This window comes from Halichoerus grypus, chromosome 1, assembly GCF_964656455.1.
Source record: "Halichoerus grypus chromosome 1, mHalGry1.hap1.1, whole genome shotgun sequence".
Taxonomy (NCBI): domain Eukaryota; kingdom Metazoa; phylum Chordata; class Mammalia; order Carnivora; family Phocidae; genus Halichoerus; species Halichoerus grypus.
In genome coordinates, this window is record NC_135712.1 from 55,691,090 (window position 1) to 55,708,577 (window position 17,488).

Genomic DNA, 17,488 nt, shown 5'->3' on the forward strand with positions numbered 1-17,488 from the left:
GCAGAAAGAAGTTCAGAAGGCAATTGTCCGGGCTGGAGGTTGAGGCTAGGTGCTGACGTCTTCTTCACATTCACCTCTGCCGGAGTGTTCTCAGTCTTGCATGAGCTCTGCCTTCGTAATGGCAAACCACCAACATATCAACACAACCCTGAAGTTCAGGTGAGCATGGACCCCAAGTCCCTTCTCTTGGATTGTTTTAGCACAGCTAAGAAGAACAGAAAGGAATGAATTTGAGAGGCAGTTTAGCATTTGTGCTGAATTTTTTTTAAGAAGTTATACATGAAGAGGTCGTAGCATTCAAATATATAAAAAAAGTATAAAACATAAAGTAAAGCTTGCCCCTGCTGCATTTTTCCTTCTCAGAAATAGGCAGCGTTACTTCTTTATGCATTCGCAAGCAGTTTCTGCTCCTGCTTCTCTCACTCTACACAGATGATGGTATTCTGTCTGGCTACTTGGAAATGATCAAAAGCTTTGGCCTTAGCAGGGACTTAAGAAATGGCAGAGCCAAACTCAAAAACTATGTGACCTTCAGAAAAAAAATTTCATCTCTATGAAGTTTAATTTTTTTTTCATTTGTGAAAATGGAGGAAATGATGATTACTTTAGAGGATAGCTACCTCAAAAAAAAAAAAATAGATCACTTAATACAGTGACTGGAACATAGATGGTACAATAAATGATAATTATTGTATGTATCATTATTAAATGTATTATTGCTATTTTTATTGATTTTATTACTGAGAGATTGAAAACAGAACTGATTAGAGAAAATTCTAAAAGCATAAACAAAGAGAAGTATCCTCAGTGAGGAATCTGGTTCTACATATCAGAGGAATCCAGGAAGAGCTTTAGTTGACTCCGAATCCCTGTAGATGTTGGGAACTTCTCTTTGGTTCTTATTCAGGTCACTTTTCTCTCATAATAAGGACATCCCACAGCATCTGCTCCTAGGATGAAATTTTAAAAACCCCTGGTTTAAAATCCCCAATCTCTTAGCTTCTTTTCTCTCAGGTTATGTTAGAGAAACTTACTGAATTTATTGGACTTAGTTTAAGTCTTTCTGATCTAAGATGTTAGCTGTACTTATCACTCTGGGCATTAGTTATGAAAAATTGTTAGTGGGAAACTCCCCAGGAAGAGAAGTGATTATGAGAATGATAACCATACTTTGTTCATGCAAGGCCCATGAGAAAAAGCTCCATGAGGGTAGGAAATGTGGTTTGTGTCACCAAGCCGTGTCTGGTGATTAATTAGCAAAGTGCTTACATAGAATATGTACTTAGTAAGTGATTACCTGGTAATGCATTTCTAAATCACAAAGCAATGGACACCTTCACTGCAGCAACTTGCCCGTGGCTGGCCTGTGTCCTAATTCTTCTACCTGCTAAACACCCATGGTCCTCTAAGTGTTCTTAGGACATGGTTATCTCCCACCTTTTTAGTCCCTCTCCTCTAGATGTTTGTTACCCAGACTCATTAAGGGACTAAGATAAAGAGCATCGCACCCAACAACAACAACAACAAACCAGACAAATCACATGAAACTCCAAAAGTCTTGCACCCTTGTCCAAACAGGATGCATTAGTTTTCTCCCTTGTTCTCACTGTTTGTACTACATTCACTATTTACATTAGCTTTTTTCAGTTGTAGGACACTTTCTTCAGGTAAAGAAATCAGATCTAGAAATCTTCTCTTTTAGTATTGACCCATTTGTTTTTCAACATCAATTGCCTGCTTTTCCCTGCACTCCCTGCCACTCCCTTACCGCCCTCCCAAAAAAAGAACCCAGACACAAAACTGACGAATGTTCATTCTCCTCTGGAAATCTCTTTTGTTTTTGTTTTGTTTTGTTTTGTTTTGTTTTCTCAGTAGGGGAAAAATTGGGGGCAAACATAAATATCATCTTTAAGAAGTTAAACTGCTTTTAAAAAATTAATATATGTAAGCTGTAACAACAGTGATGAATCTGTGCGTATTAAGCTGATAAAATCCCTTTCTCTCTCTTTCCTCTTTCTTCTTCTAAGTTACTTCTTATTGTGCCATTCTCTTATTTTTAAATTCTGTCATAGGCAGAATATTCTTACTCCAGTTGCTGACCATGACACTAGTCTTTCTACATTTTCTGCATAAAAATGTAATTGCCATTTATAAGGACATGTAAGAAGAAAACGTGTAATATATATTATATAGGTAAAGACTAAAGTTGGAATACTATTCATAATTAGGAAGTAACTCTCAGCAAATTAATCAGTTAGGATCATCCTAGTGTTTCTTTTGTGACAGATAATGAAGGCTAGCAATTTAGTTTCTGTTTTTACCCCATGTCTTTCCCTGTTTCTACCCTGTGTCTTAGCTTCTGTTTTTACCCTGATTGTCATTAATGGAGTGATTGATACACAGTGATACCAGGAAAGTTGCAATTGATTTTTATTTACATTTTTTTCAAGAATATCATCTCAGATAAATAGTAATTACTGGAATAAAGAAACTCTTTATTACAAGAAGCTAAGTAATATTGTTGCTAATGGGAGGATGCTTCCAATTAATTCATTAATTTCTCTCTTTTCCAAACTTAAAACTCAGCTCCTCTCTAGTTTTTTTTTAACATTGCTACTTTTTTAACATTAAAAATAAAAGTAAGTCTATTGTATGAAAATAAATGTGTATATTACAAAACGTCTAAATACAAGGATATCCCTCCCGTAGAGTGAGTCTGAATTCTGTAGACGATGTTCTGGAACATGCCGAAGCCTCCTTTGTCTGTTTGACACCTTTCCACACTGTTAGGGCAGGGGTGTGGGGGAGGAAGAGGTGAAGGAGGCAGTAGTAAGGAAGCCATAGAGCACCTATTTTAGCATCCACTTGTGAGCACATATTTTCAGATGAGTAAACATGAATGTATGCAGGACAGAATATTTGAAATTATGACTGTGATTGAAAATTTGAAACCTAAGTTATATAAGTTTTCTTCTTTACCTTTATGATTTTCTGTAACAAATCTGAAACCATTAAATGTAAAAAATACCACAATTAAGTCTCTTTTGCTTAAATAATTATTTTAATGGTAAACGCATCAGCTTAATGAGTATTCCTTTACTAATCAAAATGTTACATATGCTGAAGAAGAAAGGGTAGTTTATGTCAGCTGGCAGAGAGGAATGTTGCTCAATTTTATGCCTTGTTTATTCAATAATTATTAAATCCCAAAGCCTTAGCTATTTTAAATGTGCTTTGGAATGAGGTGGGACATACAAATAAATATAGCTCAGGCCGTATATTGGGCTACTGGGGGCAGTAAGACAGATTAACAGAAGGGATCTTGGTCAGAGAAGTAGCAATTTCCTCAGTGACTTAGAGTGCATTTCATAGCAATAAGGATTGTTTAAATTAAAAACAAGGCTCCACTTTTACTTACTATCAGTTTGTTTTATTAAAATAGAGACAAAATAAGGAATGTCCTGGCACTGACAAGTAAGTCCTAAGGGACAGAATGAAACAGCCATTTGTGTTTCAGATAAATTCCTTGGTCCTGAATGGCTGTGAAGACTGATTGTGTTAACACTTCATCTGGTGTTCAGCATATAGTGGTGAATCAGTGTTGCCTAAAGGAGTGGATGTGTGAGCAGCTGACAGAATGAGGAAGGGATTTAAGTGAGTCATTGGAGAGCAGTGCTTGATGTTAGGGAGAAAGTGCTGTTATTCTTCTCTGATGGTTGTGAACCTACTTTGCCTCTCAGTTTCTGAATAGTTGCAGACAATCCTAAAGAACCTCAATCACATTTATTTTTTGCCTTCATTCACATTTTATGTAATAGCTGATACATTAGAAAATGGTGCAGGAAAATAAAATAAGTACTCATGAACTCAAGAATCCAAGAACCTAAGGACAAGAACTTGACCTCTTAATGTTGAAGCTACCTTTGTTTGTTGTTCCTTAATCCCCCATCCTTCTGCCATTTTTATTAGAGTAACCATTACGTCTTTTTCCCCACAGATTTTTACCAGATATTTATAGTTTTACCACATATTTATGTTTTTGTTTGTCTTATTTTGATTTCTTGAGCTTTATAAAAATTCTATCATACTACAATCGATATTTTTGACTTAAATTGTTGGCTGTATCTGAGTATATTTATTTTTAGCACTGTATAATATTTATAAAGTGATGACCTATTCTCTTTGTATGGACATTTGAGTTCGCTATGGTTATTTTCATTTATTGATTGATTGCTATTACCATGCTGCTATAAATATACTTCTAAAGTGTAAACTCTATACAAGCAGGGATGTTTGTCTATTGATTTTTTTTAACCTAAAAAGGTGCCTGGTTTATAATGAGTGCTCAATAAATGCTTGTCATTGTTGCGCAGAAAAAAGGAACAGAAAATACTGTATGTGATGTCTAAAGGTGTCTGTGCAAGAGGTTTTCTGTTTGAAATTTGCTCATATATCCCTCAATAGAATTTTGAAAACCTGTGTCTGTTCATACATTTTTAAGTTGATATGTAATTTTTTAACAACTGTCTAAGTGGTAAGTTACAAATTACAAATTATAAGTGCTGTAATTTCTGGTATAGTTGTATATTGGCATTTTAAATTTAGACTGCAGTATCATTATTTTAATTAGGCCCAATGGAATCCAAATGCCATTGTGATTTTTTACCCACCATCGTTTATTTATAAAATGCAGATAAAAAGGTGTTTTTTTTTTAAAAAACAGAAATTTTATATTTTTTCTCCCAAACTCATATTTCCATTTCACTATTCCCACATAATTTTATCATAGTACAATATATATTTGCACTTAGATTTTTTTTTTTTGGCCGCCCTATTATACTTTGCGACAAAAGTTGCGTATATAAACCTGATTTTTAGCAAATTTCATGTTCTTTTCAATTAGCAATAATCGCGCCTCGGATAAACCTCATTGGCTACGATACTGCCACTGCGCAAAGCTCAAATTTCATGTTCTTTTAAGACTCTTTTAAGTGTGAATTTTTTTCTGAATTTAGTTTTCATAACAAGTGTTATTAGTACACAGTTGGTTTAAAGCCATTTCAAAAAATAGTTATTGAACATAAAGTAAAACTTTGGAAATGCATCTCTTTAGATGAATGGGACTATCATTTTTCTATTTGTTCCTGGCTCTTGGGTGACTATCACTGACTACTAAAATGAGGCAGGATTCAGTGGAAATTCACGGTAAGAGAAGATATTTATTAGGCCACCAGTATGTGCAGTGTTTACATAAAGTGTTGCAGGGATCATTGCTAAGTGCACATTATGTATAGTAAAATCTGCTTTCTATTGTCATAGAAAGGAATCAACAAGTACAGAAGTGGTTGATAAGCGCCAGAAAGGATATTTATTACTAAGTAAAAAAACAAAAAAACAAATACCATTTGTAAGTGTCCAGTGATTTTTTAAATGCAAGGAAATGTTTTTCCTATGAATAATAAGTGTTCCAGAAAATATAAAATACTTCTTACCTCCTCTGTATGTTCCATTTTCTCAAAGATGGAATTCTGAGACATTAGAAATAATATAAACATTTTCATTTTTAATTCTTTGAAATGAGATATGGAGCATATTGTTTTAGTTCTATGATGCTTTTAAAAATATTCTGGATATATTAATTCTGTGATAGACTGATAAGGCATGTAGCCCTTATCTCATGCTTATTGCTATCATTTGTATTTCTTACTCTCATCCTGTTTTGTTTTCCTGTCATAGGCGAGGGGTCTCTCCCTCAGGTACAGTGCCTTCTTCCACAATTGCAAGGCATGGGAAAGTGAGGCTACTAAATGACAATTGTCATTTCCCATAATCCCACCCTACAATGTATAAGTATTCACTGTACCCTAATATGATATGTGTGTGTGTGTGTAGGAGTATTTCTAATGCCCACTTTGTCCTTAATAGAAACGCATTTCTACAGAAGACTAGGAAAGATTCAAAGCCATACAACCCACAAAGCATTGCTGATGTTATCATCATTAAAGGAGAATTCTCTGTCACTAATATTTTGGATTGTTCCCATTATTTGGCTTCCTTCAGTTTTGCTCTGTTTAGAAGATTGCATCATTATGAAACTGAAGATGAGTGAGGGTTTTTTTTTTTTTAACAAAATGGAAGAAAGGATGATTTTGTGAAAGTGATTGTCACGACATGTGAAGCCTCTACTAAATATATATTCTCAGACAGATAGCTTCAGAATGCATACATTGCATATGGAAGCTGAGGGTCTGCAGTTTATTCCTTTAAATGTATCTGTGCCTATGAGAGGCTCCTCCTGTGCTCCAGGGTTATGCATGCCCAATTTGAAGACTTTTAATAAATACCTGGGAATAGATTGCTTAGTCATGGGATATGCCCTTTCCCCTTTACAAGATAACTGCCAATTTGTTTACCTAAATAATTGTCCAAATTAACACCAACCAGATGGTATAAGAATTCTCATTTTCTCCATATCTTTGCCAATACTTACTACCAGATTTATTAATTTTAGGCAATCTAGTATATAAAATATTATACCTTGTTACTAAATAGCATTTCTGTGATTACTAATGTACTAAAGAAATTGAACATTTTCCCTTATGTTTATTTGTCATTCATTAGTCCTCTTCTATGCAAAGCCAATATATACCTTTTTGCCTATTTTTCTAGTGGATGTTTGTCTTTTGTTATTATTTCATAGAATTTATTTATATATTCTGGATTTTAATAATGTATTTGTTAAATATGTTGCAAATATCTTCCCCTAGTTTTGGCTAGGTTTTTTCATGTTTTTTATGGAATTTTTTGATGAACTGAAGTTCTCAAATGCAGTCTAATTGATCTTTGTTTTTTTCTTTGATTAAAGCTTTTGGAATTTATTGAAAAATTCTTTTCTACCTAAAGTTTATATCTTCCTCTTACAATTTTTGTAAAAGTTTTAAAGTTTAAAGTTTCTGATTTCACCTTTAAGTCTTTATTTTTTTAAATTTTATTTTATTATGTTATGGTAGTCACCCTACAATACATCATTAGTTTTTGATGTAGTGATCCATGATTCATTGTTTTCATATAACACCCAGTGCTCCACGCAGTACGTGCCCTCCTTAATACCCATCACCGGGCTAACCCATCCCTCCACCCACCCCCCGCAAGACCCTCAGTTTGTTTCCTGGAGTTCATAGTCTCTCATGGTTCATCTCTCCCTCCGATTTCCCCCCCTTCATTTTCTCTTCCTTCTCCTAATGTCCTCTATGCTATTCCTTATGTTCCACAAATAAGTGAAACCATATGATAATTGACTTTCTCTGCTTGACTTATTTCACTTAGCATCATCTCCTCCAGTCCCATCCGTGTTGATGTAAAAGTTGGGTATTCATCCTTTCTGATGGCTGAGTGATATTCCATTGTATATATGGACCACATCTTCTTTATCCATTCATCTGATGAAGGGCATCTCAGCTCTTTCCACAACTGGGCTATTGCAGACATTGCTGCTATGAACATTGGGGTGCATATGGCCCTTCTTTTCACTGCATCTGTGTCTTTGGGGTAAATACCTGTTAGTGCAATCACTTCACCTTTAAGTCTTTAATCCATCTGGAGTTTTTGTCTGTGGTTTGAAGTAGAGGTTCTAGTTTAGTTTTTCCCATCAATCTGCCATGCTGTTTCTATTATATATCAAGTTTCATGCTTGTGCAAATCTGTGCCTGGACTTTCTTGTTTTTTGTTTGTTTGCTTGTTTTGTTTTAGTCACTTTCTTTTTTTTTTTTTTTAAAGATTTTATTTATTTATTTGAGAGAGAGAGAATGAGAGAGAGTACATGAGAGGGGGGAGGGTCAGAGGGAGAAGCAGACTCCCCGCCGAGCAGGGAGCCCGATGCGGGACTCGATCCCGGGACTCCAGGATCATGACCTGAGCCGAAGGCAGTCGCTTAACCAACTGAGCCACCCAGGCGCCCCTGTTTTAGTCACTTTCTATCCCTATGCAGATACCACACTCTCTTTACTACTATAGTATAATAAGTCTGGATATCTATGGCAGATTATAGATGGCAGCACACTTTTGACACATTTCCCATCAGACAGTAGAGTCTGTTCTCCTCTATTAGGAATTGTTCTGCTCTTTGCTTTGACCAGTGGAATATAGCTCCATAACTAGGAGGATAACTGACAGTTTTCAGTGTGGTTCAAGGGATTGTTGTGCTGGCAAGAAGGAAGTCTAACTGCCCTGCTGGAGATGCCAGATGATGAGAACTTTACGAGTACATGGAGAGGGAGAAGGGAGCAGCTAAATCCATTCTGCTGGCTGTTCCTGACAAGGTACCAGGCATTTGAGTGAAGCTGTTTTGGACCATCCAGACCTATTCGCATCCATCTTAGTACCACTGAATGATCCCAGTAGACATCACATGAAGTAAAAAAATAAGTAAATAAAATAACAACCTAGCTGTGATAGCTTCCTGATATGTCCAACTGGGCTGGGCTACCATCTCCCCTTATTCAGTCAAGTACTAATTTAGGTACTGCTGTGAAAGGATTTTGCAGATGCAGTTAAAGCCACTAATCAGTTGACTTTAAGTAAGGGTAGTTATCCTGGTAGGCTTAACTTAATTTGTTGGATTGCCTTAAATGCAGGCCTGTATGTTTCTCAAGGGAGAAAAGAAATTCTGCCTTCAGACAGCAGTTTATGCCTATGTCCATGGAATTCAGACCTCCATATAATCTTTCCTTCCTGATTTTCTCCCATACAGACTTACTTAGGCAGCTCCCAGAATTAAGTAGGCCAGTTCCTTGAAATAAATAAATTTTTGTAAGAAATCTTACTGGTTTTACTTCTTGATTGAATTTTTACTGATATACTAGCCAAACCCTGCCCACATTCCTGATCCATAAAATCATGAAATTAATTAAATACTTGTTTTAAGCCACTAAAATTTGGGATAGTTTCCTACAAAGCAGTAGATAGTCAAAACAATATTAAAAAGAGCAACTAACTTCCTCCTGCCCTCCCTTCCTCCTTCCTTCCTTCCTCCCTCCCTTCCTTCCTTCCTTCCTTCCTTCCTTTCTTTCTCTCTCCCTCTTTCTTTCTTTCTTTCTTTCTTTCTTTCTTTCTTTCTTTCTTTCTTTCTTTCTTTCTTTCTTTCTTTCTTTCTTTCTTTCTTTCTTTCTTTCTTTCTTTCTTTCTTTCTTTCTTTCTTTCTTTCTTTCTTTCTTTCTTTCTTGTATCTTAGCTATTCTTGGTCTTTGCTTTTCCATACAAATTTTAAAATTAACTTTTGCAGTGTCTTTACAAACTCTCTTGATATCTTGATGGGAATTGTATTATATCTAAAGACCAATTTTAGGTCAATGACATCATTATGGTATTGTATCTTCCTATCCATTTATTTATTTTTTCATTTATTTCTTCAATGTTTTTCAAAAATGTTTTAAATCTTCTCCAATAGGTCTTATATATTTTTGTCATATTTTTCTAGGTACTTTAAATTGCTAATGTTATTATATGTATTTTTTGAAATGAAAATTCTGTTGTTGGGGGGAATGGTTTTTATATAGTAATCTTATATTTCTGCAAGCATGTTAAACTCTCTTACTAATTTGAGTACTTTGCCTGAAGAATCTTTTAAGTTTTCATTTTCTGTCATATTTGTACTCCCTTCTCTTAACCCATATGTTCCCTTTAGAAACTCTTAAGTGGAAGGTAGATGATAACAAAAAGCTGATTTTAAGTTTACTTATGGCCTAATTTATACATATTGCAGTTAGTGGTATGTATACTTTTAGAGTACTGATGTATGTTCTTCTGTTGGGCCTTTGGAACTTAATCAGAAATGTTACAGTGCACTCAGAGGTTAAGGTCCCAGCTTTGCCACTGATGAGTTGCATGACCTTGGATACATTATTTAACTTTTATAGACTTGCTTTTTTACCCTCTAAGATGGGGATTAAAATAAGCCTATATCATGGGGTTGTCTTAAGGACAAAATTTAGTTGAGTGTGTGCATTCAAAACTCTCATCACTTTGAAAGCACTCAGTAAATGGTGATTATTGTGATTGTAGGCAAATAACCATCTATATTTAATTAAAAGTGTTTATTAAGTATTTTTAACTTTTATATGATTGAGATCATACTTTATTGTGAGATTTTAACTTTTAAATAGTGTTTTCTCACCCACATGGTCTGGGAAGGCTGGCAAAAAGCAGGTGAATTTGGTCTTTCATATTTCCCTTCCCTTTTTGGATACCCCGTACTTCTGTTCAGTAATTTTCCTTTTGTGTGCTTAGTGTTCTTATATGATGACATTCTTAGGGGAATGAAACTCATAAAATGGATACAAAAGAATTTGTGATTTATGTGATCTCCATGGCAGATTGTTTCTTCAAAGATTATTCTGTGTATGTGTGTGTGTGTATCTCATCCAATATACTCTTCTTACAATTCGATGTTGATGTACCTTCATCAAGAGGTGAAGAGTCTTTATTACCTGCCCTTGAAATTGGGTGGGCTTTTGTAAATGTCTTGACCAGTAGAATATGGGAAAGTTATGCAATTTGACTTCTGCAGCCAGATCATGAAAGGCATTAGGACTTTTGCTTGGCTATTCTCTGGACACTTACCCTTGGAACCATGTTGTGAGGAAGTTCAGGTCACATAGAAAAGGTTTAACAGTTTCTTTAGGTCTTCATTTCCTTCCAAAAATCCTGTCCTGTAAAACTTAAATATAATTTGTATGCCTTTCTGTTATTAATTTGTCTTCTGTTACAGAGCTCTCAGCAGAGAACTTAAAAGGATAGAAGAAAATGACTTTTTTTTAAAAGATTTTATTTATTTATTTGACTGAGAGAGACACAGTGAGAGAGGGAACACAAGCAGGGGGAGCAGGAGAGGGAGAAGCAGGCTTCCCACCGAGCAGGGAGCCTGATGCCGGGCTCAATCCCAGGACCCTGGGATCATGACCTGAGCCAAAGGCAGATGCTTGACTGAGCCACCCAGGCGCCCCGACATTTTCCTTTTTCTACATCTTTTTATTTCTTGGTGTTGTTTTTTTGGTGAGTAGAGTCTTTCATTTTGATTAAGAACCATTCATCACTCAGTTTTTTAATGATAGTAAGCAGTAGGAAAGAAGGAGGCTAGGTAAATTTGTCAGCCTAATTTACAAAGATATAATTGCATGGAAGACCAAAGATAAGATCTTTGTGTTTGCTTTCTATTATTTAATGTTTCCAAGAATAAAACATATATAATGTAATTAATTTTTCAAAAACTATATTTGCAGTGGCAATACAACTTAGTTTTGCCACTTAGCTTTGATGAAAAGTTTTTGTAAATTAAACTAGTATTTCTTTTCAAATGTAGATTTTCCAAATTATACCCTTAATGACTTTTTAAAAAATAAGACTATGCCAGCTAAGAGAACAAAACCACCTCAAGAAAAGCAACATTTTGGAATTGAACTAAAAAATATGTGTAAAATGAAGTCAAAGTGAAAATCTAGGATTGGGGGCACTTAGGTGGCTTAGTCAGTTAAGCGTCTGCCTTTGGCTCAGGTCACCATCCCAGGGTCCTGGGATGGAGCCCCAGGTTGAGCTCCCCGCTCAGTGGGGGTCTGCTTCTCCCTCTGCACCCCCCACTCATGCTTTCTCTCCCTCTCTCTCAAATAGATAAATAAAATCTTTAAAAAAAGGAAAAGGAAATCTAGGATTATAAGAAATTCTTCCTTAGGGGAATGTGTGTGTGTGTGTGAGAAAGACAGAGGCAGAGAGAGAGAGTGCATTTGTGCATGTGTGTTTGCATTTAAACAAAAATTATCCTGTCACTGTCCTTCCTTTCAAATTGTTCTGACCCTCAGACAATGGAGAACAAACATAATATGCCTGCATGACTCATTCTAAAACCAAATCTTAAAGGGAGACATTGAAGAAAAAAAAGTCTCCATTTGTATTTGTTTCTTTTCACCATTATGCACTTGTCTTTTACTCAGACCAACACCTCCTGTGGTTTTATTTCATGAGTAAGAGTGCACAAATGATTATATGTGGACTTTGTGTTAGAGAAAGGATTATTACCTTGGAGCAAAACTCCAATAGCCTGACTCTAGTAATGTCAAGTTAAGCTTATATTCCAAAAATGAATATTTAAATGATGTTTTGAATGTTTTCTTTTTTGATTGCTTTATAGGATTAAAAGCCTGAAACCAGAATCTCTGTTTTAGTAATAAGGTTCGGCCAAAGGTGAGGGGAAAAAACAAGACCCAAGCAAGGAGCTAATAGCAGATAATACTGGCATATTTAGTTGGAATATTCAAATTTGATCTTACTTATAAATGCATTAAATGGTTCATCTGCATTTTCTATTGAGTGTCAAAGCAACATATAATTAAGAGAAATTTTTTGTAATTGTAGAGTACCCTATCATAGCTTAATAATCTTCTTATGCTTTGTTTAATGTTGTTTAAAATGTTTCATTTTGTGGAAAGGGTCATGCTCCCTTTCAGGGGGCTAGCTGTGTCTAAGGACAGGTTTCAAAATTATAAGGGGCATTTTTATGTAGATGCTATAAATTAGCAAATAACTACTAGCTGGTTATCTAATAAAAAGAGTAGATTACAATAATTTATGCAGTTGAAGAAAGGTAAAACTGCTGAGAGAAAAAAAAATTAATTTTTTTTTTCATCTGTACCAATGGTATCTATTGCTGTGAGTATTTTTCCATCTGAATTTGGCCTTAAAATTAGAGAAAAATCATGCCACAGTTATAAAGGAGATTTAAACATAAAGATAAGAGGAGTCTGTTATGGACTGAATTGTGTCCCTCTAAAAATCCATATGTTTTAATCCCTAACCCCCAGTGTAACTGTATTGGAGTTAGAGCCTTTAAGGGGATAATTAAAGTTAAAAGAGGTCATAAGGGTGGGGCCCTAATCTAATAGGACTGGTGTCCTTATAAGAAGGGGAAGAGACACCAGAAATATGTGCACACAGAGGAAGAGCCAGACTAGGACACAATGAAAAGACAGCTATCTGGAAACCAGGAAGAAAGGTCTCACCAGAAATCAACCCTGCCAGCACCTTGATACTAGATTTCCAGCTTCCAGAACTGGGGACAAATACATTTCTATTGTTTAACCCACCCAACCTGTGGTATTTTGTAATGGCAGCTCAAGCCAGCTGACACAAGAACTGAGTAGGATCTAGCCCCAGAAGTTTTAATATCAACTCTCTAAGTTAGTGCCAATGAAACCTGCATCAGCTGGACATATCCAATCTTGCTTTACCTTTATATTTATGACTAATTATTCTGCTACTCAGCTATGTATCAACATTTAAAACAATTATGCATAATAATTATTAGTTTATGAAATATTTCACATTCATTTGATTCTTAGGGAATGTGATATTCTTGGAAAGTCATATTCTAATCACCCTGCTATTTATCCTAATGAAATCATTTAGTATAAACACCAAGAGAAATCTACGGATAAAGAGGTAACATGTTAGCATCTTGCTTTGCAGCCAGTGAAGCAATGGAAGGAAGAGGGTTTACAAATAGATTAGAGCCTTGCTACTGAATGTGTGGCCCCATATATCAGTGGCATCAGCATCACTTTGAAGTTAGATAGAAAGGCAGAATCTTGGGGTGCCTGGGCGGCTCAGTCTGTTGAGTGTCCAACTCTTGATTTCAACTCAGGTCATGATCATGACCTCAGGGTCCTGGGATAGAGCCCTGTGTTGGGCTCTACACTCAGTGCGGAGTCTGCTGGAGATTCTTTCCTCTCTTTCTCCCTCCTCCACTCTCTCTTTCAAATAAATTAAATAAATAAATAAATAAAATCTTAAAAAAAAAAAAGAAAAAAAAAAGAAAAGCAGAATCTTAGGCTGTACTCCAGACCTACTGAATCATGATAATGAGTTATCACTTCACATCTATTAGAATGGCTATTATCAAAAAGACAAGAGATAACAATTGTTGGTGAGGATGTGGAGAAAAGGGAACCATTGTGCACTGTTGGTGGGAATGTTAATTGGTACAGCCACTAGAGAAAACAGTATAGAGGTTCTTCAGAAAATTAAAAATAGAGCTATCAGATGATCCAGCAATTCCATTTCTGGGTATATATCTGAAGAAAATGAAATCACAGTAGCCAAAATATAGAAACAACCTAAGTGTCCATCAACAGGTGAATGGATAAAAAAAAGATATGTGTGTGTGTGTGTATGTGTGTGTGTGTGTACACAAATGGAATATCATTCAGTCATTAAAAAGGAAATACTGCCATTTGGAACAACTTGGATAGATCTTGAGGGCATTATGTTAAGTGAAATAAATCAGAGAAGGAAAAATATTGCATGATTATACTTATATGTGGAATCTTAAAGAAAGCCAAACTCATAGAAACAGAATGTAGAATGGTGGTTGTCAGTGGTTGGGGGGTGGGGTAATGGGGAGATGTTGTTCAAAGGGTACAAACTTCCAGTTATAAGATGAATAAGTTCTGGGGATCAGTTATATGGCATGGTGACTAGAATTAATGATACTATATTATATCCTTAAAAGTTGTCAAGATAGTAAATTTTAAATGTTCTCATCACAGTAAAAAATGTAATTATGTGAGACGATCTATGTGTTAACTAATATATTATTGTGGTAATTGTTTTGCAATATATATGTGTATCAAATTATGACATTGTACACCTTAAATGTATGCAGTGTTGTATGTCAGTGATTATTGACATAAATCCTTAATAAATCTGGGGGGAAAACCTCACTGCAAAGCTACCATAATTAAGATAACAGTGGCACTGGCCAAGGATTGACATATAGTCCATGAAATAAGAATTGAGAGTCCAAAAGGAACCTTTACATTTATGATCAATTTGGAGAGAGGTGCCAAGGCAATTCGATAAAGAAAAAAATTATCCTTTTAGTAAATGGTCTGAGATAATTACTATCTGCATGCAAAAGAATGAAGTTAGATCCCTTTCTCACACCCAGAAGTAACTCAAAATGAATTATAGAGGTATGTATGAGTTAAAACTATAAAACTCTTACAAGAAAATATAGGAATAAACCATGTGACTTTGGTTTAGGCCAATCTTTTTTAGATATGACACTAAAGTGCAAGTGGCATTAGAAAAAAATTAACTGGACTTCCTCAAATTTAAAGTTTTGTGCTTCAAAGGATACCATCAAGAAAGTGAAAATATAACCTGTGTAATAGAGGAAATATTTGCAAATAACATCTGATAAGAGATTTGTAGATCTGGATTATATAATGGTCTCTCACAAGTCAAAAAGACAAATAATCCGTTGTAGAAATGGGCCAAGGATCTAAATAGGCATTTATCCCAAGAAGATATACGGATGCCTAATATGCACATGGAAAGATGCTCAACATTATTAACCCTTAAGGAAATGCACCATTGGGGTGACTGGGTGGCTCAGTGGGTTAAGCATCTCCCATTGGCTCAGGTTATGATCTCTGGGTCCTGGGATTGAGCCCCACGTTGGGCTCCCTGCTCAGCGGGGAGCCTACTTCTCCCTCTGCTGGTCCCCCTGCTGGTGCTCTCTCTCTGGCAAATAAATAAATAAAATCTTTAAAAAATAAAAAGGAAATGCACCAAAGCCATAATGAGATATCATTATCACACTCACTATGATGGCTATAGTAATAATAATAAAAAGCATAGATAATAGTGTTGACAAAGATGTAGTTAGAGAAATTGGAACCCTTAAACACTGTTCATAGGGATGTAAAATGGTGTAGCCACTTTGGAAAGCAATCTTTCAGTTCCTCAAAAGGTTAAACATAGATTTACCATACAACCCAGCAATTCTATTCCTAGGACAAGTACTCCAAAGAAATGAAAATCTATGTTCACTCAAAACTGAATGCAAATACTCATAGCAGCATTATTTATAGGCAAAAAGTAGAAACAACCCACATGTCCATCAACTGATGAATGGATAAATAAAATGGGGTATATTCATACAATAGAATATTATTCAGCGAGCCCGTGGTCTCATCTCCATGGCGATGCTGTGTCTCTGGTTCCTCGCTCCGAACTCCACGTGAACCGCGAGCTGGGCTGGCCTGTGGTGTCTGCCCTGCGGACCGGCAGTGTGAGAGGACCATGAGCGGGTTCCGGCTCCGGAGCTTCACGGCTGCCGAGGCAGCGCGCGAGAAGAGAAAGTGATGATTGAACCAAATGAAGCAATGTCAGAGAAGGAAGTCTCTTCAAAAAATATTGAAAATACAGCTTCTTTAAGGAATACTGAAAATAGAGTATCTTCAAAGTGTATTGAAAATAAAGATACAGAAACGAATCTACAGTCTAAGCTATGGTCATCTTCCTTCTTAAAGGAAAGCACAGGTCAAGTGAGCAAAGATGCAGTCCTTGCAGAGCAGGAGAAAAATAACGAACATTGCCCTCAGGATATTGATGATAAGTTGTCTAAATCAACGGACGATGATGGTGAAGATGATACCAGTGATGAAGATAATGATGAAGACAGTAACCCTAATAAGGATACTCATGCCCCATTAGAACTAATGGCAGAATTCCTGAGAGCAGAAATGGGCCAAGACTACCATTTGGCAAAAAAAATTATGTCAGGTGATCCTAATCTATGAACCAGAAAATCATGAGGCCAAGGAGTTTTTCTCACTTATTGAAGAAATGTTGCTGATGGAGAAATCCCAAAATCTTGAGAAAGATGATGCAGATAGTGAAGAAGATAGTAGCGGTGAGAGTGAAGGAGAAAGCAGTGAGGAGCTATGTGAGGAAAGCTCTGATGAATGTGAAGACGGGTGATGAAAGTTGCTGCTATGGTTCAATCTTCATGTATTTTCATTACTGTATACCATGGAAATATAAAGAACAATGCTGTATTTAAAAAAATTTAAAAAAAGAATATTTTAGGCAATATAAAGGAATGAAGTACTTATACATGCCTGAACATAGATGGACTTTGAAAACATGCTAAATGAAAGAAGCCACTCACAAAATACAAAAAACAGTATATGACATGCCCTCCATAGGCAAACCTATAGGGTCAGAAAGTAGATTCATTGTGGCCAAACATTGAGGGTTTCTGGGAGGAAATGGGAAGTGACTATTAACTGGTACAAAATTTATTTTTAGAGGGATGAAGATACTCTAAAAATAATTGTGGTTGTGTTTTCACAAACCTGTGAATATAGTAAAAAAAAAAATTGAAATGTACACTTTAAATGGGTGAATTATATGCTATGTTAATCATATTTCAATAAAGGTATTATGTTAAAAAAAATTCCCAGTGTTATCTTTCTTGATTCCAGACCAACAAAAAATTCTACCCAGGGACTTTAGAGCCATGATTTTATAAATAAAAATTTGTAATCTGTCAAGTGTATTTTGTTTACTTTTATTTTTGTTTTTGCTATAAACTTTTCAACTGTATGCTAAACATGAAATTGTCCTTAACTTCTTTGTGTCTATAACTTATTAT

At 35.6% G+C, this 17,488-nt stretch overlaps 1 protein-coding gene and 1 pseudogene across 1 annotated transcript; one reads left to right on the top strand and one right to left on the bottom strand.

Moving 5' to 3' along the window:
- Nucleotides 1-4,835: 4,835 nt before the first annotated feature.
- LOC144380213 (U4 spliceosomal RNA) lies at nucleotides 4,836-4,960 on the bottom strand (annotated as a pseudogene).
- Nucleotides 4,961-16,066: 11,106 nt separating this feature from the next.
- On the top strand, nucleotides 16,067-16,881 carry LOC118553513 (glutamate-rich protein 2-like). The gene is given in 2 exon segments (XM_036120543.2): nucleotides 16,067-16,598; nucleotides 16,600-16,881. Coding segments are annotated over 2 exon segments (618 nt in total). The 5' UTR covers nucleotides 16,067-16,193; the 3' UTR covers nucleotides 16,813-16,881.
- Nucleotides 16,882-17,488: the final 607 nt, after the last annotated feature.